Here is a 24,373-nt window from a genome sequence, read left to right as displayed (position 1 = left end):
ACTCTAAGCTCATCCCTACTGGTTAGCCTTGAATTTGGGGAGTGTATTGCCTCAGGCGGGAACCCCTACAACCATTATCGAGACTTTACCCAAAAATTTCAGTTTGTCCAAACCTAAGAGATTGCCTTTTACCATGGTACGGAAATCGCCTAACTCTTGTGTGCTTCCTGGGGGATGGAAGTGCCTAAGCTCTGCCTAGGCTTTCACGATCCCAGCGGCTGCTGAACAAGCGGGTGGCTACAGAGTATGGTTGGAATTTCCCTATGTTCACAGTAAAATCACGCAGGAGATCGAAAAAAACCGAGAGCAAAGGTATGCCAGTGATGTGTGGGACTATCTGAGAGTACCAAAGCCCTTTAGGAAACAAGGATGTTCCCCCAGTATGTATGAACGCTTCACCGGGTGTCTTCAGCACTGCAGCTTTGGGAGACATGTGGGAAGGCTGGCCAGGGTTGGCGTTCTCTGGGTGATGGTCGGCCGCTGCAATGGAGGCCGCCCTGCCATCCACCCTCGCCGCCCAGGTTCCAGCGGGGGGAGGGGGTTGCCGCCCGCTCCTCCCGGCATCCGGGGGTGGGGCGAGGGGCCGTCCATCCATCCTCCACCACCTACGGCTCCCTTTGGATAGCATGCCGCCCGCTTCTCCCGGCGCTCATGCCGGGGGGAGCGGGGTGCATCCGTCGTCCAGGTGCCCGCCCACTCCCCATGCTTCTAGCTCCACGAGGGAGCCAGCTGCCCGCCTCCTCTCTCCCCAGCTCCACGTGGTGGCCCCGGCGATTCTCCGGTGTGTGTGTGTGTGTGTGTGTGTGTGTGTGTGTGTGTGTGTGTGTGGGGGGGGGGGGATAGGCTGCCGGCTCTGCTCCCCACACACATCTCCTGCAAAGGGGGAGCGCCTGCCTAGTGGTTCGGCCGCACGCCAGATCCCCTCTCCCCTTGTTTCATGTGGCGGGGGATCGGCTGGTGTTCCATATGTTCATCCATCCTCACTATCAGCACGCCTGGTCGGTCCTGGTGCTCACGGAGGGGGGATGGGCGGTCACCCGCCCGTCGCTCCTTTTTTTCTTCTCACTAACTGGCATCTCTGCAGCAGTGACAGAGGATCTCAGTCCACCAGGTTGCTGCTTTTACTTGTTCTTATTTTCTTTTTCAGTGGTTCTATCGCGGCCAGCGTTCTGCCCAATTTTTTTCTGTGATAGAGTTCTGCCAGCATTTCTGTCATAGCGTTCTGCCAGCATATGTCATAGCGTTTCTGCCCGGTTTTTCTGTCATGGCGTTTTGCCAGCATTTTTCTGTCAAAGCGTTCTGTCCAGCATTTTTCTGTCATAGTGTTCTGACAGCGTTTTTCTGTCATAGCATTCTGTCATAGCATTCTGCCAGCGTATCGGTCATAGCGTTCTGCCATCTTTCCGTTAGTGTTCTGCCAGCGTTCTGCCAGCGTTCTGTCACAGCGTTCTGCCCAGCATTTTTGTCACAGCTTTCTGCCCAGCATTTCTGTCACAGCGTTCTGCCCAGCATTTCTGTCACAGCGTTCTGCCCAGCATTTCTGTCAGTGTTCTGCCCAGAATTTCTCTCATAGCGTTCTGTCCAGCATTTCTGTCATAGCGTTCTGTCCAACATTTCTGTCACAGCGTTCTGTCCAACATTTCTGTCACAGCGTTCTGTCCAACATTTCTGTCACAGCGTTCTGTCCAACATTTCTGTCACAGCGTTCTGTCCAACATTTCTGTCCAGCATTTCTGTCATAGCGTTCTGTCCAACATTTCTGTCATAGCGTTCTGCCCAGCATTTCTGTCATAGCGTTCTGCCCCAGCATTTCTGTCATAGCGTTCTGCCCCAGCATTTCTGTCATAGCGTTCTGCCCCAGCATTTCTGTCATAGCGTTCTGCCCCAGCATTTCTGTCATAGCGTTCTGCCCCAGCATTTCTGTCATAGCGTTCTGCCCCAGCATTTCTGTCATAGCGTTCTGCCCCAGCATTTCTGTCATAGCGTTCTGCCCCAGCATTTCTGTCATAGCGTTCTGCCCCAGCATTTCTGTCATAGCGTTCTGCCCCAGCATTTCTGTCATAGCGTTCTGTCCAGCATTTCTGTCATAGCGTTCTGTCCAGCATTTCTGTCATGACCAGTGTAGACTAAAATGATCCTCTCCATTCTGCTGTTACCTACTATACCCCTCAATACCCCCTTCCAATCTTTTACCTAAATGATGACACCACACCTTCTTTGGAGTATAATGGCCATAACAGCCTTTATTACACAATAACCAATAAATTACTCCAACCAAAAAAAAAAAAAATATATATATATATATATATATATATATATATATATAAATATCTATATACAACAAATTAACATTAACATATAATAACATGACCTTAGTCTGGTGATCTCTGACGGTGACCCAACATAATCCCCAAAATAACCAATTCACTGCGGTACCTATTTTAACATAACCAGGCCTCCAGCTGTGACCGCTCGGAGACAACTCCCGTCAGTGAAAACACACCAGTATTCCATCCACCGTTCAGGAATACACCGGAGGGGCCCATACCACCACTGAGCCCCCCACCCCTTTTAGATCACCACTGATTTACCGCCAACCATCAAAGACCACCAGACGAACCGCCACAGCCTGAAAGGGAGATACCTCAACCTTGAGGGCGACCCCACACCCTCAGGGCCTTCTGAATACCATCCTGTAGTCCCATCGACCAAAGGTCGATTCCAACGTCGGACAGGTGGACCCCATCCCTCCTCAGGTACAGACCCACATTAGCCTCCAACTCTCTATGCCGAATAACTATTCCCCCGTTCTGTACCACAAAACGTCCTATCACCTTATTGACTCTAATCCTTCTCTTATTAATGCTGACTGTAGACCTTGCCCACCTCCAAACCGTCCTGGCCACAATATCCGACCAGAGCAGTAGCGTGTCTGGGAACTGAAACCTCAAACGCATAAAGTCAACCTTTATCTCCGCCAACAGGTCTCTGACCTTGCAGACCCCCAAGTCATTCCCCCCGGCATGAATGACCAAAACGTCCAGGGGCCTGTCCAGCCCTGCATACCTGTCCACCTCTTCCACCACTCTAGCCCACTTCATCCCGGGGATCCCCAACCATCTTATGCAAGCATCCCGTCTGGAAATCCCGAACTGCCTGCCGTCTGGGTGCTCATCTCCCCTGCTGGCCCCCCAGCACACATACGAGTGCCCAACAATCCAGACGAGGCGATGCGAACCTCCATCTGAAAATGAAAAACAAACCACAACTGAACATGTGCACTATCAGCCCAAATCCCACATCACCTGTACAGAGACCGTTAGCGTCCCCAACCAAGTTACCGGTAGCATCCCCAACACAAAATCCCCATACACACCCTGCCATACCGTCCCAAGGACGGTTTTCATAAATTTTTATTTAATTTTTTTAAACATCACTCCCTTGCCAACTGTGGTCGCACATATGTCCGTAATTGACGAGATTCCCATCTACCAATTCTCCAAACAGCCGCCTCATCCAACCCGCACTTGGCGGCCTCCGTGGCCGCCCCAATACGGAAGGAGTGCGAGGCATATTTCGTGCAGTCTAACCCCACCTCCTTCAAACAACGCCGGCTATAAATTGAAATTTTGACAGGAACAACCCATCCTCTAATGCTGCAGGAAAGGACCTGCCCCCCTCTCACGTACAGCCCAGAAATTCTGCACTACAGCCACCGGGCAAACCCCCGATCCCGGGAACGCAAACAAAGAAATAACAGTCCCCCTGCCCTGTTGGTCCGTTTTTGATCTCCTCAAACACCCAGTCTTCCATCAAAGTCACGTCCTCCTCCAACAGACCACCCGGCATCCGTTTGGAGGGTCTCACCAGTTCCCCAATACGAAACGCCCCATAAAACGCCAATGAGAAAGCAGCCGTAAAAAGCAACGCTTCGTATCCCAAAGGACACACTGAGCCCAGCCATGCACAAATCGCCTGCAGGTTTGCAAACGTAACTGGTGGCCTAGTATCCTGCCGTTTGAACTGCCTCCGATACCCTTTTAACGCCTGCCAAACCCAAAAGTCCTTCGTCCAGTCTTCCTCCCCCATCAACTTACACAAAATCGCCAAACCCGCCATCTTCCGATCCAGCGAAGAGGCGGACACTCCTCCTTCCATATTCCTGGTCACGAAGTACAGCATCAGCAATCTCCCATCGGGTCCCCGACCACTTACCCTCATCTCCCTCACCATACCTGACCATTCTAACCATACCTTCGAATAGGCTGACCAGGTGGACTCACTCAGCGACCGCCGGACCCATCCCGCGATGATGCCAACGGCAGCTCCCACATCTAGTCCGGGCAAGGCACCCCGACCGCCTCCGCGTTCGGTGCCAACTCCTTGAACATGTCCCACTGGAAACGAGATAGAGAGTCCGCCAATGAGTTCTCCACCCCAGGGATATGGACGGCATAAACAAAAATGTTTAACTGCAAGCACCTAAACACCAACTGCCACAGCAGCTGTGCGACCGGCGGGGAGGAGGCTGACATACGGTTGACCACCTGCACCCCCCCCCCATATTGTCGCAGTTGATCCACAGCTTAACATTTTTGCAATCTTCCCCCCATAGCTCCAACGCCAGGACCACTGGGAAAAGCTCGAGCAGTACCAAATTTCCCAGAAGCCCAGCTGTCCTCCAGGACTGCGGCCAAGGCTCCGCACTCCACCGGCCCCGAAAGAACGCCCCATAGCCAGTGGATCCCACAGTGTCAGTGACCAACTCCACACCGAAATTGCTCACCGGGCCGGACATCCACATAGCCCTACCGTTGTAGGTGGACATAAAGTCATGCCACACCCGAAAGTCAGCCCTATGCTTGCGGCGCAGCCGAATGAAATGAGTGGGAACCTGCACACCCGCAGTGGCAGCTGACAGCCATCGGCAGAAAACCCTCCACATGGGAATGATCCTGCAGGCAAAATTCAGCTTGCCCAGCAGCGACTGTAAGGTTCTCAACTGAACCTTCTGCCGCCCCTGAATCTCCCTAATGTCCCGCTGCAATGCCTCCAATTTGTCGCTAGGCAACCTGCACTCCATAGCCACCGAATCAATCACAATCCCCAGGAAACTCAACTCCGACGTCGGACCCCAAACCTGCCTGCGATGTGCTGCAACGTGGACAGCAGAATCGCACACACAGAAAGTCGTCCAAATAGTGGATGACCGACTCCAGGCCTGAAACGTCCCTCACCACCCATTCCAGAAAGGAGTTGAATGCCTCAAAGAAGGCACAGGAAATCGAGCAACCCATGGGCAGGCATTTATCCACATAGAACTGTTCCCGCCAGTGACACCCCAGCAGCCGAAAGCTATCCGGGTGCACCGGGAGCAGTCTGAAAGTCGATTCAATATCATCAATATCAGCCTTTGCCATTAGTGCCCCCTGCCCATAGCACCTAACCCATCGCACAGCCGCATCAAACGATGTGTACGATACCGTGCACGCCTCGGGGTCGATGAAGTCATTCATCAAGCCCCCTTTAGGGAAGGAAAGATGATGTATCAGGCGGAACTTGGCCACCTCTTTTTTGGGGACGACCCCCAAAGGTGACACCACCAAGTCCCCCCAGGGTTTTCTGCGAATGGTCCCCCCATGCGTCCCAAATCCACCTCCTTACCCAACTTCTCGTCCACCACCCCCGGGTGCTGTAACACTGATTTTAAGTTTCCGGTCATCGGCGGCGGCACCGCCAGAGCACACGGAATCCTGAAACCGTCCCGAAACCCCGACGTCATTAAGCAAACCGCCTCCCCATCCGGATACTTACTTAGGAAAGGCAGCATCCTTTCCAGCATCACCGGAGTCCTCCCTTTTGTGAGCAGAGTCTCCTGCCTGTTTTTCCTTCTTGAAACACCTGGCGAGCTTGTGGGCTCCCCCACAGCCCGAGCATTCGTGCTTAAACCTGCACGCTCCCCCATACTTGCAGGCACCTTCATTGAATTGCCAGCACACCCCCCACTTCTTTCCGGCCGCGCCGAGGACATCAATCTCATCCAGAGGCTGATGTCCTTGTGATCCCAACGCAGTTCTGGACGCACCGACTTCCGCTGCCTGAACTGCTCATCGTAGCGGAGCCAGGCCAGCCCCCCATATACCCTGTGAGCCTCACCTATGGCATCCATATAGCAGAACAACGCCGAGCAGTGCTCGGGGCTCTTCTCGCCTATGACACTCGCCAAAATGGCGAACGCCTGGAGCCAGTTTGAAAAAGTGCACGGTATCAACCTGTACCGCTGCTTTTCCTCGTCCTCCTTTTTGGAATCATCGGGCTTTACCCTATCCAAGTTGAACTTCTCCAATGGAAGCAGCGAGAAGATTTCCACATACTCACCCTTCCCAATCTTCTTGCGAACCTCCGGTTTCAGATGCGCTCCTAACGGGCCCTCGAAGCAGACGTACACCTCGCATCTGGCCACGTCCGCAATCCTCACCACGTCGGTCCTCACCACCGCATCCTTGTTCCCCTTATCCGGCACCTTGTCTGTGGCCACCCTACCCCTGCTTGCGCTGTGGGAGGCGCCACGGCGGGTGTGGCCCCCGTACTGGTTTCGTCCACCCCCAGACCCGGCGTTGTCCACAGGGCCGTTGGACTTGGCTGTTGTGGACCCCCAGCAAACTTCCCCACCAATGCCCGCAGGCCCTCTAACAGGTATCCCATCTGCGCCGCTGCACCCACCCCAGCAGGAGCTGCCCCCACCTGTGGCTGGACTGCCACCTGCACCTGCACCGGCACCTCCGCACCCATCTGCACCCCCCCAAGGAATCATGCAAAGCAGTAGACAAAGTAATGGAATGGTTGGACTCACCAGGCTGACCAGGAACTCCTCCCACAGCCGACCCGCTGCTCTCCCTCGGTGGCACTGGTTCCTCCTCCTCCTCTGACAATTCTCCTTCGGACCGGTTGTCCCCCTACCCCTGAGGCCACTAGCCTGGGCTGCGGTACAGCCAGACTCCTCTCCGCCGTGGCAGACCGGCGATGTGAACCGGACCTGCCCCTCTCCGTGCGACTCTCCAAACTGCTCTGGCAGCCCTTCTTCCTAGCCGAACGTCCCGCCGGTGGGTCCCGCCCCTTTTTGGATTGCCTCTGCCTCAGATCCCTGGTGCTCGCTCCAGCTATCCCTCCGACCGATCCATCCGTCCTTCTGGATCCTCTGCCTCCACAGGGCTCCTATCTGCATGAGGTGGCCGAGTGGCAGGCCCAGGTAAAAAACGCGGCGGATGCCGTGACCTCCGCGCATGTTGCTGCCGCTCATCCGCCCTCACCACTGTCCCTTCTGCCGCTATGATCTCCCCCACCTGCTGCTGCAGCCATGCTGTACCCCTCTCTGCCGCCGCTCTCCTCAGCTGTGCCACGAGGTCCCGCACGTCCGCCATTTTGATAAGTGGAGGAGCAGTGAGAAAAACTGCCTCCTCCATTGATCTTTTCCTCTCACTGTCCCCGTTCCCGGCTTCGCCCCCTTTTTGTATTGCTCCGCCCCTTCAGCTCCGTTCACACTTGCTGACACACCCCTCTCTCCTCACTCTCTCACCTTAACCCCTTCTAATGCTCCTTAGTCACCCTGTCATGCCAGCCCCTCCTCTACCCCCTTCCAGGCTTCCAATCCGGGGCTTCTCTTAGCGTTCTGCCCAGCATTTCTGTCATAGCGTTCTGTCCAGCATTTCTGTCATAGCGTTCTGCCCAGCATTTCTGTCATAGCATTCTGCCCAGCATTTCTGTCATAGCGTTCTGCCCAGCATTTCTGTCACAGCGTTCTGCCCCAGCATTTCTGTCACAGCGTTCTGCCCAGCATTTCTGTCACAAGTGTTCGGGCCAGCATTTCTGTCACAGCGTTATGCCCCAGAATTTCTGTCACAGCGTTCTGCCCAGCATTTCGTCACAGCGTTCTGTCTAGTTTTCGGTCATAGCGTTTCTGCCCCTGGATTTCTGTCATAGCATTTCTGCCCCTGGATTTTTGTCAGTGTTCTGCCCCTGAATTTCTGTTGTAGCGGTTCTGCCCCTGGATTTCTGTCGTAGTGGTTCTGCCCCTGGATTTCTGCCGTAGTGGTTCTGCCCCTGGATTTCTGTCGTAGTGGTTCTGCCCCTGGATTTCTGTCATAGTGGTTCGGCCCTGGATTTCTGTTATTGTGGTTCTGCCCCTGGATTTCTGTCATAGTGGTTCTGCCCCTGGATTTCTGTGGTAGTGGTTCTGCCCCTGGATTTCTGTCGTAGTGGTTCTGCCCCTGGATTTCTGTTGTAGTGGTTCTGCCCCTGGATTTCTGTCGCAGTGGTTCTGCCCCTGGATTTCTGTCGTAGTGGTTCTGCCCCTGGATTTCTGTCGTAGTGGTTCTGCCCCTGGATTTCTGTCGTAGTGGTTCTGCCCCTGGATTTCTGTCGTAGTGGTTCAGCCCTGGATTTCTGTTGCAGTGGTTCTGCCCCTGGATTTTTGTCGTAGTGGTTCTGCCCCTGGATTTCTGTCGTAGTGGTTCTGCCCCTGGATTTCTGTTATAGTGGTTCTGCCCCTGGATTTCTGTCGTAGTGGTTCTGCCCCTGGATTTCTGTCGTAGTGGTTCTGCCCCTGGATTTCTATCATAGTGGTTCGGCCCTGGATTTCTGTTATAGTGGTTCTGCCCCTGGATTTCTGTCGTAGTGGTTCTGCCCCTGGATTTCTGTCGTAGTGGTTCTGCCCCTGGATTTCTATCATAGTGGTTCAGCCCTGGATTTCTGTTATAGTGGTTCTGCCCCTGGATTTCTGTCGTAGTGGTTCTGCCCCTTTTTTTATGTCGTAGTGGTTCTGCCCCTGTATTTCTGTCATAGTGGTTCTGCCCCTGTATTTCTGTCATAGTGGTTCTGCCCCTGGATTTCTGTCGTAGTGGTTCTGCTCCTGGATTTCTGTCGTAGTGGTTCGGCCCTGGATTTCTGTCGCAGTGGTTCTGCCCTTGGATTTTTGTCGTAGTGGTTCTGCCCCTGGATTTCTGTCGTAGTGGTTCTGCCCCTGGATTTCTGTCGTAGTGGTTCTGCCCCTGGATTTCTGTCGTAGTGGTTCTGCCCCTGGATTTCTGTCGTAGTGGTTCTGCCCCTGGATTTCTGTCGTAGTGGTTCTGCCCCTGGATTTCTGTCGTAGTGGTTCTGCCCCTGGATTTTGTCTCGGCGTACAGTCTCTGCCCCTGGATTTTGTCTCGGCGTACAGTCTCTGCCCCTGGATTTTGTCTCGGCGTACAGTCTCTGCGTTTCTGTCATAGCATTTCCTGCCCCAGCATTTCTGTCAGTGTTCTGCCCAGCATTTCTGGCTCAGCTTTCAGTCTCAGCATTTTTTGTCATAGCGTTTCTGCCCCAGGATTTCTGTCATGGCATTTCTGTCTCAGCGTTTCTGCCAGGATTTGTCATTTCATTTCTGCCTCAGCATTCTGTCATTGCATTTTGCCCCTGGGTTTCTGTTTTGTTTCTGCCTCAGCATTCAGTTTCAGCATTTCTGTCATGGTGTTGCCTTCTGTCATGGCGTTGCCTTCTGTCTTGGTGTTACCTTCTGTCTTGGTGTTGTCTTCTGTCACGGCATTTCTGCACCAGGATTTATGTCATTTCGTTTCTGCCTCAGCATTCAGTCTCAGCATTTCTGTCACAACGTTCTGTCATAGGGTTGCTGTCCTTGCATTTCTGGCCCAGCTTTTCTATCACTCATGGCATACTACGGTACCTGTTTTCATATTTGTTGGTTGTCATGTCTCATCGTGCCTGTGTTCATGTTTGTACCTGGGGCAGTTAGCTAGGGCTCACACGTCAGGATCTGTCACGTCTACAGATCCATACGGGCTGAGGTTTCGTTATTAATGATTGTTGACCACAATCTTCTCGCCCGTATACCATACGTCATACGATGCATGTTCATTCACCACACCTGTACGTCTACCCACCACGGTCTGTGGGTACTCTAGCCCTGAGTTTTCTGTTAATTACCTGTCTCTGTGCTGCTGGTTACTCGGGCTCACTCACTACTCACACGGGGGGGTGGGGGGTTCGTCATCTAGTTCATTTACGAGCTGTAGTCTTGAGATTTCTGCTAATGTTCTCATTCTTAGGTAGGCAGAGGGGCGTTGTTGTTCTCATGCCTGGTTGTCTGTCTTTTCTTCTAGTTGCGTTATCAGGTTGGGCCGTCTCCGCATCCATACCGATATCAGCCATGCCTGCACTCACTTCCAGATGTTGTTTCGCCACTGGGCTCACCCTTGGGACGGAAGCAGACGTCACTTTTATTCAGTTGACATCCTGCATAGAGGCCCTGGTTACCGCCCCGGGGATTTATACTCTCTCAGGGTGTGTCCTAAGCCACGGTCTTTAGGTGGTAGGTTGGGCGACGTCGTCATGATTCTGGATTCCACTCTCAGCTCTGATCTCTTGTCTAGGAGGTTGCCTGGAATACTGCTCAGGGACGTCGGTCCAGTCATCTTTGCTGATCCCCGGTCTGTTCCAGGTTGGGGGGGGGGGGGCTTCAGTCACTTTGGGTATGGCTGGATCATGCCATGGGACTTCTTTCCCTGGGTTGGAGTCTGTCTCTCCTTCTTCAGTTCAGGATTAGGTCTCAGTTGGTAGGTCTAAGGCTGTAGCATGTCCTGTTCTTATCCGGTGGGACCAGTGTCCTGTGTCTGGCATGGTGTCTCCATGTTTGACGATGCTCATTGCCATGATGCCTACTCCATCACATCCATCAGGCAGACAGCTTTTTTCACTCCTTTCAGTGGTCTTTTTGGCACTCACCCTCTCACTTCCTCATACCAAGTATGTGTAGGCCAGGGGTTGGGGGGCTTTTCACTGTGCACTTCACTGGTGTCCGTTGAAGTATTTCAGTCTTCTCGGCCATCTTCTTGCAGGGGTTCCTCGGGTCAGCCCTTGCTCCCTTTGCCCCACGTATCCTTTCATTCACAAGCAGTTCATTCTCATGTCTGGGTTGCCTTGGGCGTCAGGCTCAATCCATCCCTCACGGCACGTTCAGTTCGGTTCTGCGTAGCTTCACGGGCTCTAAAAAGGGGGTTCCTTCTCATCACCAAGTCAGGAGTTGGTGGGTTCTCCTGTCACAGCGGATACTTACCAGTTACTTACTGTTGCCATCCGGGCAGGCGTTATTCTATGGGTTGGATCATTACCTTCCCTTTTCCACCTCAAACTTGTCTTTTTGCCCTCTTTTCAGGCATACTGACCAGCTAGGCCATGACACACCTCAGGCCTTGTTTCTTAGGTATATCGCATTTCCCACTTGAAGACTCCGATTACAAGTAGGAAGGCTGGTCGGAGGCCAGCCTGTATTTGTGGGAGGAGTCAGAGACTATTTAACCCTCCTCCTCTGTCAGGGCCAGGGTTGGCGTCTTCTGGGTTCCCACCCACCCGTTTCCCCCAGTTTTGTCATACATACTCATAGCATTTTCTTATTCTTACAATTCAGAGTATGCCCTCTTTTCAGGCATACTGACCAGCTAGGCCATGGCACAGGCCTTGTTTCTTAGGTATATCGCATTTCCCACTTGAAGACTACGATTACAAATATACTCCGAGAAAGTTGTAATTTGTCGGCCGGGAAAAGACAATGTAATATATGCAAGTAGAGGGGGTTTTTTTTGGGACTTTAAATGAAGCATGGATTCGTGCCTCCATACCGTAATTCGATACATGTAAACAGGGAGTTTTGGGACTTTAAATGAAGCACTTGGATAGTGGAGGTGAGTTTTAACCATATTTAGATGTTTATTAATTGTTCAGTGGAAAACCATAAGTTATAATAATAGAACAAATTCATAATATATATAAGGGTCAATGCAATGAAAACACAATATATAGTACCCACATAACAACATTCGACAATGATAAATGCAGCAGGTAAATGAAATGGCATGGTGGTGCCCATGACAGCAAGCCCGGCATCGACAAGTGTGCCCACATGGTAGGCAAGCCTCCACTAAAAATAGTTAATATTTAATGGAATATACAATTCATAATGAAATAAATATGATTCCGTATAAAGTATAACTGGGACATCAAATCAAAATCTCGACGCGTTTCGTGGGTGACTCCCCACTCATCAGGAGCTGATGCTACCACAGAATTCCTATGAAATAAAGAACATATAAATAGTGTATTACCTATATTGATAAAAATTTAATACATATATATGGTTTGACCCGAGCGGACTCACCAGTCAGGACGACAAGTGCAGTGCGTGACGGTGGATGCTGGGCGGGCCAGGGACACACCTCCTCCACGGGAACTGAGGCGGCATGAAGATGAATGCGATATCAGGCAAACCTGAGAAATGCACCAGCATAGGAGAGTGTACCCTAAAGTGGGAAATGTAGTGATTGTTGAAACCAAAATATCTAAGGGCATAATGTGGATTGTAGGTGTAATTAATGAAAATGTGAGGTGTCAGAAAAATTAAAAATTTAACCCCAGAGAATCCATGAAAGTGATGAACTAGTAAACAAAAAGTGCTGCGTGATGAGTGTATGGAAATAAATATAATCTGGTATAGTGTGCAGAAGAGAGAGAATAATCATAACTGTATCCATAGGAATATAGGTGCACGGGTTAAAGTAAGTGAAAAAAGTTAAGAATATAGTGTGTGTGAAATAGTGATAAACAGGAGGAAGTAGTGGAATTGCCCAAGAACAATGGGGTGAATCAGAAAAGGGAAAGAGTTTTTTTACCTACATATCGCCTCAAAGACAACACCAGCAGACCAATAGGCTGGTGTGTACAGACCCCATGCGGAGACCAGCAACAACCCACAGCTGGCTCCGAATGGGGTTTAAGTGTGCCGCCAACGCCACGCACGTGAGACGTAGGGGGAGGGACCACACCTAGCCTGGATTAACAACCAGAGACAGGTGTGCCATGCCCTCCCAATGGAAACACGGAGATGGAAAATGCCAAAGCGTCGGCGCAATGACGCCAGTATGACGTCACACGCACGACGTAGGATGCGTGGCGCCGATGCGCAGAGCGGAATCCTCCCGAGCATCCCGATCAAAGGTGAAAGGGGAGGAGGGGAGGATCCGCTGGTGCATCGCAGTTCCCATAAGGAAGCAAGAGAGCCCAGCAGCGCCCAGGCACCCAATCGCCCCCCACAGAACACCACCGGCCGGCCAGTGAGCGTACAATAGGCCCTAGTAGCTAAACATCCATGTGGGGCACTTGTGCAGTGTCGGAAAAATGCTGGCAATCAACAGAATTAAATAAAGATTTATGAAAACACAGAAATGAAATTCTGAAAGTATCAACAATAAATATTTAGATATACCTCACACTGGGGGGGTAGGGGAGCACTACCAATCCCAAATATCCAAATGCTTCCATCCCGATATATATGCAAGTAGAGGGGGGGGGGGGGGGTTTGGGACTTTAAATGAAGCACTTGGATAGTGGAGGTGAGTTTTAACCATATTTAGATGTTTATTAATTGTTCAGTGGAAAACCATAAGTTATAATAATAGAACAAATCCACTATCCAAGTGCTTCATTTAAAGTCCCAAAACTCCCTGTTTACATACAATGTAATATAGTTTATTACCACCGTGGATGCCAAGGGGAAAACATTAACTTTGCCAGACCCTCGCTTTTATTGGTAAAGTAATTATCGAGACTGTTTTTCCTCTGCTTGGAAAAAGTTTTTTTCTTCTGCAAAAAGAACAAGGACTGTGGGGCTAGTTAGATAGTGTCAGGTTTATCAGAGAAAAGTTCCATGTTAAGGTCATCTACCAGCCACAGCGCTTGTATGAAGGACTTGCATTTTGTCGCTCTTGCCACTAGATGGTGGCAGTTTGCACAAACAGTTGGACAATTGCACGCAGACATGTAGGTCAGATACACTGGAGAGAGTCAAATTTTTTTGTTGGGAATGGGACTTTGCCTCCTATAACTGTACACTTAGTATGTGTTTTTGTTGTTTTTGTGTATTTTCTTTTCAGGAATCACAGAGATCCCCTATCAAGCTGCCGGAGAGTGGGTGGTGTAGATAGTCAGGTATTGGGGTTTGTGTATGATGTGACTTGTTTTATGTCAACTGTTCAACGTATTGTATGTTCAATCTCTCCTTTTCCTTTCCATCCCTCATCCTAATTTCGAGTTCAGGTACCCGACTTTCAGGACTGAAAGTCCTTATTTTTTCCTTCCCAGACAATGAGGACATCATCTAAATGGGAGGGGGGAGTATATAGCACTGGCTCCTGACGAGCAGGCGCTATGATTTTTGAAAAGTTAAGTTGCCTGAAGCCACAGTTGGGCTTCGGGACTATTTCTCCAAATTTCTGGTTTCAGTACCAGTCCAGCTGGGTTGCACTGGGTTCTCCTAACCTCCTTTTTTAATCTAACACAATGGACACAAACCACCACTCACTCAAACGGCAATACTCTCAACCTCGTATTTTCCCATTGCTGCACTCCCCACAACCTCTCTAACACCCCCTTTCCTCTCTCTGATCACAACCTTATCAGTTTCACACTCTCCTTGTCTCCTACCTCCCATGCTGCCAACCCAAAAACCACTACCCACAGAAACCTTCACAACCTCAACCCTTCCCCTCTTCATTCTGCTACTGATGGCCTTTATGACAAAATCGCACCCCTGTCCTGCCCAGGACTAACCACTTCCATCTACAACACCACGTTGTCATCCTCCCTACTACATAATTGCTCCTCTTTCTACACGCAGAACCAGGCCCCATCTGCCACAACCCTGGCAAATAGACGACACCAGAAGTTTCAAGAGACGCAGCCGTGCTCTTGAGCAAGCATGGTGTAAATCTAAGTCCCTGCAAGACATTACCCTCTTCAAATCTGCCCTTCTCACATACATCTTCTGCCTCCATACTGCTAAACAAACCTACTACAACACTCTCATCAAAATCCTCTCGTCCAAACCTCGTCAACTCTTTTCTACCCCATTTCATAAGCAAAACTGACACCATTCACATGGAGATTTCCAGCATTCAACTTGCTCCCTGTCAGAAACCATGAATCAGACCGAGACAGAAGTACAATTAAAGCACACTTGTTTATTAAATAAAAATAAAAAGGTAAATAGAAAAAGCGTAGTCAAAGCATAGCCAGAGTCCAGTAACAGGATAGAGTAGTCAGCCAGGCCAGAGTTCAATGATCAGATCGGGTAGTCAGCCAGGCCAGAAGTGAGGGATCCAAGTAGAGCAACAGCAAGCAGGATATAGAGCCAGAGGGGATGTCAGCTGTCTTTAAACAGAACCGCAAGAGATGGTTTCTTGTGATGTGACCAAGGCAAAGACAGAGGTGAAGTGAGCTGGACAGCTTTAAGTAGGCAGGTCAGACGAGCATGATCAGGAACAGCTGGTAACTGTGGAGAGAGATGAGAGCCGGCAATTAGCCGACAGCTGAGCAGCCAGCCCAGAGAAGGAAGGGCTAAGCCAGCAATGACACTCCCCTACCCATCAGGTCCAACACCACACTCATTACTCTCCTCCTTCTGCCCAGTTAAAACTGATGAAGTTGATAAACTCCTCTCCATGACCCACCTCACCACCTGTCCCCTGGACCCTGTCCCTTCACAATTACTGCGACCATCTTCCCGCTCTATCCTAAACTCCCTAACCCACATCTTCAACCTCTCCCTCTCTCCCAGCACCTGTCCTTCCCTGCTAAAACATGCACTGGTTACCCCCATACTTAAAAAACCTTCACTAGAACCCACCTGTTTGAATAACTTAAGACCCATCTTCCTGCTCCTGTTTGCCTCCAAGCTCATCGAATGCCTTGTCCATGACTGAATGAGTCGCTACCTCACGGACAACCACTCCCCTACAGTCAGGGTTCCATCCACAACATTCTACTGAAACTACCCTACTAAAACTCAATGACCTACTAACTGTTAAAACCAATGACCATTACGCCATACTTATACTCTTAGACCTTTCTGCAGCCTTCGACACATTTGACCACCTGCTCCTCCTCAGCAAACTACACTCCTTTGGCCTCTGTGATTCTGCTTTATCCTGGTTCTCCTCCTACCTATCTCAGCGCACTTTCAGTGTCACTTACAACCCCATCTCCTCCGCTCCTCTTACTCTTTCTGTTGGGGTACCCCAAGGCTCCATCCCTGGGCCCCTCCTATTCTCACTCTATACCTCTTCCCTGGGCCAGTTGATAACCTCCCATGGATTCCAATACCATCTCTACACCGACGACACCCAGATCTATCTCTCCACTCACGGATCTCAAACTTACTGAATGACATATCGGTATGGATGTCACACCACTTTCTCAAACTCAATCTTGAGCTTGTAATATTTCCTCCTTCCCGGTCCGTCCCCTGCATGACTTTACCATTAAGATCAACAGCACAACCATTAGTCCCTCTGCACATGCCAGGGTCCTGGGTGTAATCCTTGACTCTGACCTCTCTTTCATCCCCCATATCCAATCACTGGCTAAATCCTGCCGCCTTCACCTCCGCAACATCTGCAGAATTCCACCTTCCTGACTGACACCACAAAGCAACTTATTCACTCCTTGATTATTTCCCGCCTTGACTACTGCAACCCTCTCCTTACTGCTCTACACTTACGCAGGCTTTCCCCCTTCAGTCTATTATGAATGCTGCTGCTAGACTAATACACCTCACTAATCGATCTGTGACTGCTGCCCCTCTCTGCCAATCCCTTCACTGGCTTCCCCTCCCCCACCGTGTAAAATTCAAAATGCTAACCACAACATACAAGGCCATCCACAATATTGCCCCCATCTACATCACCAACCTCATCTGCAGATATCGCCCAAATTGTCCCCTCTGCTCCTCCCAGGACCTCCTGCTCTCTAGCTCCCTTGTTACCTCCTCTCATGCTCATCTTCAGGACTTCTCCAGAGCCTCTCCCATCCTCTGGAATTCCCTGACCTAGTATATCCGATCAGCCCCTAACCTGTCCACCTTTAGGAGATCCCTGAAAACGCAACTCGCTTATTCTGGGAAGCCGATCCCACACACACCTAACAACCCCATCAAATCATTCCCCCGCATCTATTACCTTTTGTACCACCACCACCTCCCTTTAGAATGTAAGCTCTATGAGCAGGGCCCTCCTGTCTCTTCTGTATTGTACTGTAATTATCCTGTCCCCCCTCTACATTGTAAAGTGCTGCGTAAACTGTTGGCGCTATATAAATCCTGAATAATAAGGGTACAATGATAGTGAACAGAGATAGTAGGTAAGGTTACAATAATAGTGGCGAGAGATAGTAGGTAAGGGTACAATGATAGTGGCGAGAGATAGTAGGTAAGGGTACAATGATAGTGGACAGAGATAGCAGGTAAGGGTACAATGATAGTAGGCAGCAATAGTAGATAAGGGTACAATGATAGGGGATAGAGATAGTAGGTAAGGGTACAATGATGGTGGACAGAGATAGTAGGTAAGGGTACAATGATGGTGGACAGAGGTAGGTAAGGGTACAATGATGGTGGACAGATAGTAGGTAAGGGTACAATGATAGGCAGCGATAGTAGATAAGGGTACAATGATGGGGGACAGAGATAGTAGGTAAGGGTACAATGATGGTGGACAGAGATAGTAGGTAAGGGTACAATGATAGTGGACAGAGATAGTGGGTAAGGGTACAATGATAGTAGACAGAGATAGTAGGTAAAGGTACAATGATGTTGAACAGATAGTAGGTAAGGGTACAATGATGGTGGACAGAGATAGTAGGTAAGGTTACAATGATAGTGGACAGAGATAGTGGGTAAGGGTACAATGATAGTGGACAGAGATAGTGGGTAAGGGTACAATGATAGTAGACAGAGATAGTAGGTAAGGGTACAATTATGGTGGACAGATAGTAGGTAAGGGTACAATGATGGTGGACAGAGATAGTTGGTAAGGGTACAATGATAGTGGACAGAGATAGTGGGTAAGGGTACAATGATAGTGGACAGAGATAGTGGGTAAGGGTACAATGATAGTAGACAGAGATAGTAGGTAAGGGTACAATTATGGTGGACAGATAGTAGGTAAGGGTACAATGATGGTGGACAGAGATAGTTGGTAAGGGTACAATGATAGTGGACAGAGATAGTGGGTAAGGGTACAATGATAGTGGACAGAGATAGTGGGTAAGGGTGCAATGATAGTAGACGGAGATAGTAGGTAAGGGTACAATGATGGTGGACAGATAGTAGGTAAGGGTACAATGATAGTAGGCAGCAATAGTAGCTAAGGGTACAATGATAGTGGACAGAGATAGTAGGTAAGGGTACAATGATGGTGGACAGAGATAGTAGGTAAGGGTACAATGATAGTGGACAGAGATAGTGGGTAAGGGTACAATGATAGTAGACAGAGATAGTAGGTAAGGGTACAATGATGGTGAACAGATAGTAGGTAAGGGTACAATGATGGTGGACAGAGATAGTAGGTAAGGGTACAATGATAGTGGACAGAGATAGTGGGTAAGGGTACAATGATAGTGGACAGAGATAGTGGGTAAGGGTACAATGATAGTAGACAGAGATAGTAGGTAAGGGTACAATTATGGTGGACAGATAGTTGGTAAGGGTACAATGATAGTGGACAGAGATAGTGGGTAAGGGTATAATGATAGTGGACAGAGATAGTGGGTAAGGGTACAATGATAGTAGGCAGCAATAGTAGCTAAGGTTACAATGATAGTGGACAGAGATAGTGGGTAAGGGTACAATGATAGTGGATAGAGATAGTGGGTAAGGGTACAATGATAGTAGACGGAGATAGTAGGTAAGGGTACAATGATGGTGGACAGATAGTAGGTAAGGGTACAATGATAGTAGGCAGCAATAGTAGCTAAGGGTACAATGATAGTGGACAGAGATAGTAGGTAAGGGTACAATGATGGTGGACAGAGATAGTAGGTAAGGGTACAATGATAGTGGACAGAGATAGTGGGTAAGGGTACAATGATAGTAGACAGAGATAGTAGGTAAGGGTACAATGATGGTGAACAGATAGTAGGTAAGGGTACAATGATGGTGGACAGAGATAGTAGGTAAGGGTACAATGATAGTGGACAGAGATAGTGGGTAAGGGTACAATGATAGTGGACAGAGATAGTGGGTAAGGGTACAATGATAGTAGACAGAGATAGTAGGTAAGGGTACAATTATGGTGGACAGATAGTTGGTAAGGGTACAATGATAGTGGACAGAGATAGTGGGTAAGGGTATAATGATAGTGGACAGAGATAGTGGGTAAGGGTACAATGATAGTAGGCAGCAATAGTAGCTAAGGTTACAATGATAGTGGACAGAGATAGTGGGTAAGGGTACAATGATAGTGGATAGAGATAGTGGGTAAGGGTACAATGATAGTAGACAGAGATAGTAGGTAAGGGTACAATTATGGTGGACAGATAGTAGGTAAGGGTACAATGATGGTGGACAGAGATAGTTGGTAAGGGTACAATGATAGTGGACAGAGATAGTGGGTAAGGGTACAATGATAGTAGACGGAGATAGTAGGTAAGGGTACAATGATGGTGGACAGATAGTAGGTAAGGGTACAATGATAGTAGGCAGCAATAGTAGCTAAGGGTACAATGATAGTGGACAGAGATAGTAGGTAAGGGTACAATGATGGTGGACAGAGATAGTAGGTAAGGGTACAATGATAGTGGACAGAGATAGTGGGTAAGGGTACAATGATAGTAGACAGAGATAGTAGGTAAGGGTACAATGATGGTGAACAGATAGTAGGTAAGGGTACAATGATGGTGGACAGAGATAGTAGGTAAGGGTACAATGATAGTGGACAGAGATAGTGGGTAAGGGTACAATGATAGTGGACAGAGATAGTGGGTAAGGGTACAATGATAGTAGACAGAGATAGTAGGTAAGGGTACAATTATGGTGGACAGATAGTTGGTAAGGGTACAATGATAGTGGACAGAGATAGTGGGTAAGGGTACAATGATAGTGGACAGAGATAGTGGGTAAGGGTACAATGATAGTAGGCAGCAATAGTAGCTAAGGGTACAATGATAGTGGACAGAGATAGTAGGTAAGGGTACAATGATGGTGGACAGAGATAGTAGGTAAGGGTACAATGATAGTAGACAGAGATAAAAGGTCAGGGTACAATGGTACACCACGATAGTAGGTAAGTGTACAATGACAGTGGACAGAAATAGTGGCTAAGGGTACAATGATAGTAGACAGGGATGGTAGGTAATGATAGCAGACATATATTAGTGTAGTATGCTGTATGTAGAGCCCAAATTCTGCCTCCCTCACTGCTCTCCCCTCCCTTCCATAAAAAGAGGAGTTGTGTCAGCCAGCAGTCATATGACACCTGTCCTACCTGCAGCTTCTACATCCCTACTCACACTGCTCTCACCTGTACCCGCAGGGCATCAGTCTCACAAGATTTCCCTGGATAGAGAGGACATAGATCATATCAGGTACCGAGGCACCGAGAAGAGCTCATGTAACCTTGGGGGGGCTGAATGAAAACCAGGACACCTTCTGTCGTCTCTTTGAAGCTTCGCCTTCTGAATGGTAAGTTTGCATTTAGCAAAAGTTATTTCAATTTACTATAGACTGTCCGTTGTGGAGCTTCATATTCAGCATTTCACCTATTTTGTTTATTTTTTCCATACTATGTGGTCTTTCCTTATCATAACTGAGGCATTAGTCACCCATAGGGAAGTGTAGCAAATGCTTCAACAATATTCAGATACACGATTTCCCCAGCCAGCCCTTTGTGTAAATCTCAGCTTACGTCCTCATAGATAGGAAGCATTGCTTCCTCACTTTCATCTTTCGTGAATCATTTTTGGCCATCACATATGGTATTTTAGTCTAGCATATTCTATGTGTATGTGGTCTCTTTGCATTCCCTCCATTATCTCCTCTATAACAGAAGTTACACTTGTAGAGCTGTAGCTATAGGCAACACGGATGTTAACATCCATTGGTACCAAGCCAGTCATTGCCGGGTCCAGTCCTTCACATTTTGCTTGTCTTATTGTCTCTGGAACATAATAAATGTTGAGCCATCAAGCCACAGAGGTTCCTTGTGTTAATACCATTCCCATATTGTACATCAGCACCACCAACACTTTGTGGCGCTATAAAGTGTTACAGAACATGTGAGTTCTATGGAAATGTGAGGAATAAATAACACCAGCTCACTCCTTACATCATAATACTTTTTAGAAACGTTCATTGCTCACTTTCTTCTGTCCTTCCCCTTTTGCTCCTGAAACTGAACGCTGCCCTAGAATCTTTCCAATATGCAGCAACTTCAATTCCTCATTGTCATTGTTGTTGTACATTGTGTGACACACCTACCAAGGAAAATCCTTTTCAAATCCTTTGGCTCTCCTGATCTGTTCATTGCTGCTTTGTAGCATTTTGTTTTGTTCATGACAGCCCTTTAGTTCCATATGGTGGGGTACAGGATCTTCCCAAATCTTCTAGGATTTTCCTAGTAGAAGGGATAGCTTTGGAGTGGTTGGGGGTAATGCTGACTTGGAGGGCAATCAGTCTGGAGGTGGAGGAACAGAACGGTCCAGACTGCGAGTGGGGCAATGCTCTCTGGAGTCATGGAGAAGACAATAATACAGTTGGCCATCATTGACCCAGTAGGATCTGGAGATTGTTATAGTCTTGGTTCAGAGAAGACACTTCCTCCAGTGTTAGCCCCTGTACACACGGTCGGAGATTTCCGCAACCAAATCCGTCGGATTTTGCCCGGCGGATTTTGTCCGTCGGATCTTGTCCGAAAATGTTGCATACACACGGTCGGGCCAAGTTGGCGAAAAATCCGATCTTTCAGAACGTGATGATGTAATTTTGTTACGATGGGACTACATTCAGGCTAGTAGCCAATAGCTTTGATGTAGGAATTTGATCTGAGCATGCGTGGCACTTGGTCCGATCAAAATTCTCTACACATGATCGGAGTATGTCCGACCGGCCCAGTTGGTCGGGAAATATTTCCAACATGTTGGAAAATTGGGTCGGACGGAGATTCGGACGGAATCAGTCCGATGCATACCACACACAGTCGGGTTATCTGATGACACGGTCCGATAAGGCGCATTCCGACGGAATCTCCGACCGTGTGTACAAGGGCTAAGAGATGTCATAATTAAGAATAATTACATATTACTATATGTCTTCTTAGTAATGATTAAATAGTATATGGATTAGTATTTAGCCATTTCATTTAGTATAATCGCATTTACTTAGAAAAGATGATATTGCGAGCTTAGCTAAAACCTGTAGAACAACGACGTTCAATGTCACTATCATTTGTTGATTTTAGCATGCTCTTCAAACTCTACCTGTCCTATTTTTTTTCTTTCTGCTCGATTAAACATGTTTCTGTTTGGGAAACACCTAAAAGGTAAATAGAAAAGACCTTGACAAAATGCAGTTTATTAAAAAAAACTGCACTTTGATATGCTGCGTTGCAAAAAGTGGCCATTATAGAATGAAAAATACGGCAATTAATTACTTAACCTGATGTACAACCATGGTATGACCATGCGCCCGGATGAAGTCCTTGTAGTGACAAAAGCGGTTCGGGCGATAGCGTCATTTCCTGTCATCGTGATTGGAGGATACACGCTTGGAAACCAACGTGTTTGGCCTATACTGTTTTTTTTTTTACCCATTTTTCGTTAAATCCTGGTGGAAAAAAAAAGGTTTTACACTATTTTGGCGTTCATCTCTTATTTGGGGTACACGATCTGATGTCACGGTTGGATTGAGAGAACCCGATATCTCCCTCGCTGGCTGTTTGGAGTTTTTGCTGGGTGGTCCTCACTGCAGGTTTGGAGTATCCCAGATGCACAAGCCTATGTTGACCTCCCGTAATAGGCGGTCAATGCTTTCTGGTAAGGGCACATCTTGATTACTGGTGGTGGTCTCACAAGATGGAGGAAGTTGGTGATACAACGGTCAAAAACTCACTTATTTATGTCACGGTTGTGACTCTTTGGACTCACCTGATGCCTTATTTTATTTAGAGCAACATATTTTTTCATTCAATTATGACCATGGCACTCGTATAGTGTTTTTCACAAAGCCAAAATTATACCTAAAATGTTTAATTAAACACTGGAAATTACTGTTTCTAAAAAAGCAACACCAAAACCAATATTAACACCAGCAGCTGCTGGATCCACCATTGGAGACCCCTTAGGGCAGGAGGAGACTGAGGCTACTACTTACCCTCCATGCAGAATGGTAGTGGAGCTCCTTCACATACTGTCACTCACTTTGGATTGCGTGCATATGCTATTGTATATCATGTAAACAAGAGTACAGATTTCATAGTGTCATGGCTGTGATTGTAAGGCCATGAGGGTGGAAGGAGCAGAGGCCACATCAGTGCCTGGTGGCAGATTGTAAACTTTGGTGAAAGGGTCATAAATCTTATATTGTCGTCACTCTATAAACAAAGGCAGAACTTCTCTGGAAACCAGGCGCAGAACAAACCTTCCTGGTCTTGTTGCCATCTTGGAATTTTACCAAAACACAGAGGGGTGCGGGTCAGACGTAAAGCTTCCAACGAATTCTATTTACAGTATATGTTACGTCACCATTCCAAACATCAACAATTCAGACGCCAATAATATCCCAACCCTGCTCCATGGGCCCCTCATTCCAGATAATTCAGTTTAATAAAATACATAAACTTTACAAAATATAAAAAATAAAAAATAAACCACTTCATAAATAAAGATGGGCCGAACGATCCCCTGTTCGGAACTTTCAGAACATCGTTCCAGAACATCAAAAACGTTAGGAACCAAATAAGGAACCCCATTGAAGTCTATGCCACCCCGATCTGGAAAAGTACCCATTTTGAAGGTTTAAATGCAGGTAAGCATGCCCTGAGGGACGTGTATCAATGAAAAAAGTTTGTAAAAAGTTTGTAAAAAAAAAAAAAAAATTAAATGAAGAGTGATTTACTGATGCTTAAAGTGAAACATGTTTGCCATGGACAAATTGCCAAATGCCATGAACCTGGCATTCTGGCTAAGTGACGCCAACCTTTCCCAAACATTGATGCAAAAAAAAAGGTAGAAAGGCTGGTGCCATGGAAGTCGGCTAAAGCATCCTTTTACTATTGCAGGTGAACACTAGGGGCACGCTCCTGCGCGTGCACGCAGCTCATTGTGCATGCACATAAGTGCGCACGGGCATTTGCAGTCACCCATAAGTGTGCGCGCTAGGTGATTTCCACTGGTTTCCATACAATTGTACAGAATTTATATAGCGCCAACAGTTTACGCTTTACAATATAAAAGGGAGACCATACAGTTATATTACAATAAAATACAAGAGGATTAAGAGGGC

At 48.1% G+C, this 24,373-nt stretch overlaps 1 protein-coding gene across 1 annotated transcript in view; it reads left to right on the top strand.

Annotated features, from left to right (window-relative positions):
- Positions 1-20,354: 20,354 nt before the first annotated feature.
- LOC143962195 (activated CDC42 kinase 1-like) overlaps positions 20,355-24,373 on the top strand; it is a 28,246-nt gene continuing 24,227 nt past the window's right edge. Inside the window, exon 1 of the mRNA XM_077471525.1 lies at positions 20,355-20,557. Coding sequence (XP_077327651.1) covers positions 20,555-20,557 — 3 coding nt within the window. The 5' untranslated portion in view covers positions 20,355-20,554. The remainder of the gene's footprint in view (positions 20,558-24,373) is intronic.

This window comes from Lithobates pipiens, unplaced genomic scaffold (assembly GCF_037356315.1).
Source record: "Lithobates pipiens isolate NorthernLeopardFrog02 unplaced genomic scaffold, aLitPip1_a1.2 Scaffold_8, whole genome shotgun sequence".
NCBI lineage: Eukaryota > Metazoa > Chordata > Amphibia > Anura > Ranidae > Lithobates > Lithobates pipiens.
This window is presented reverse-complemented; position numbering and strand designations above follow the sequence as displayed.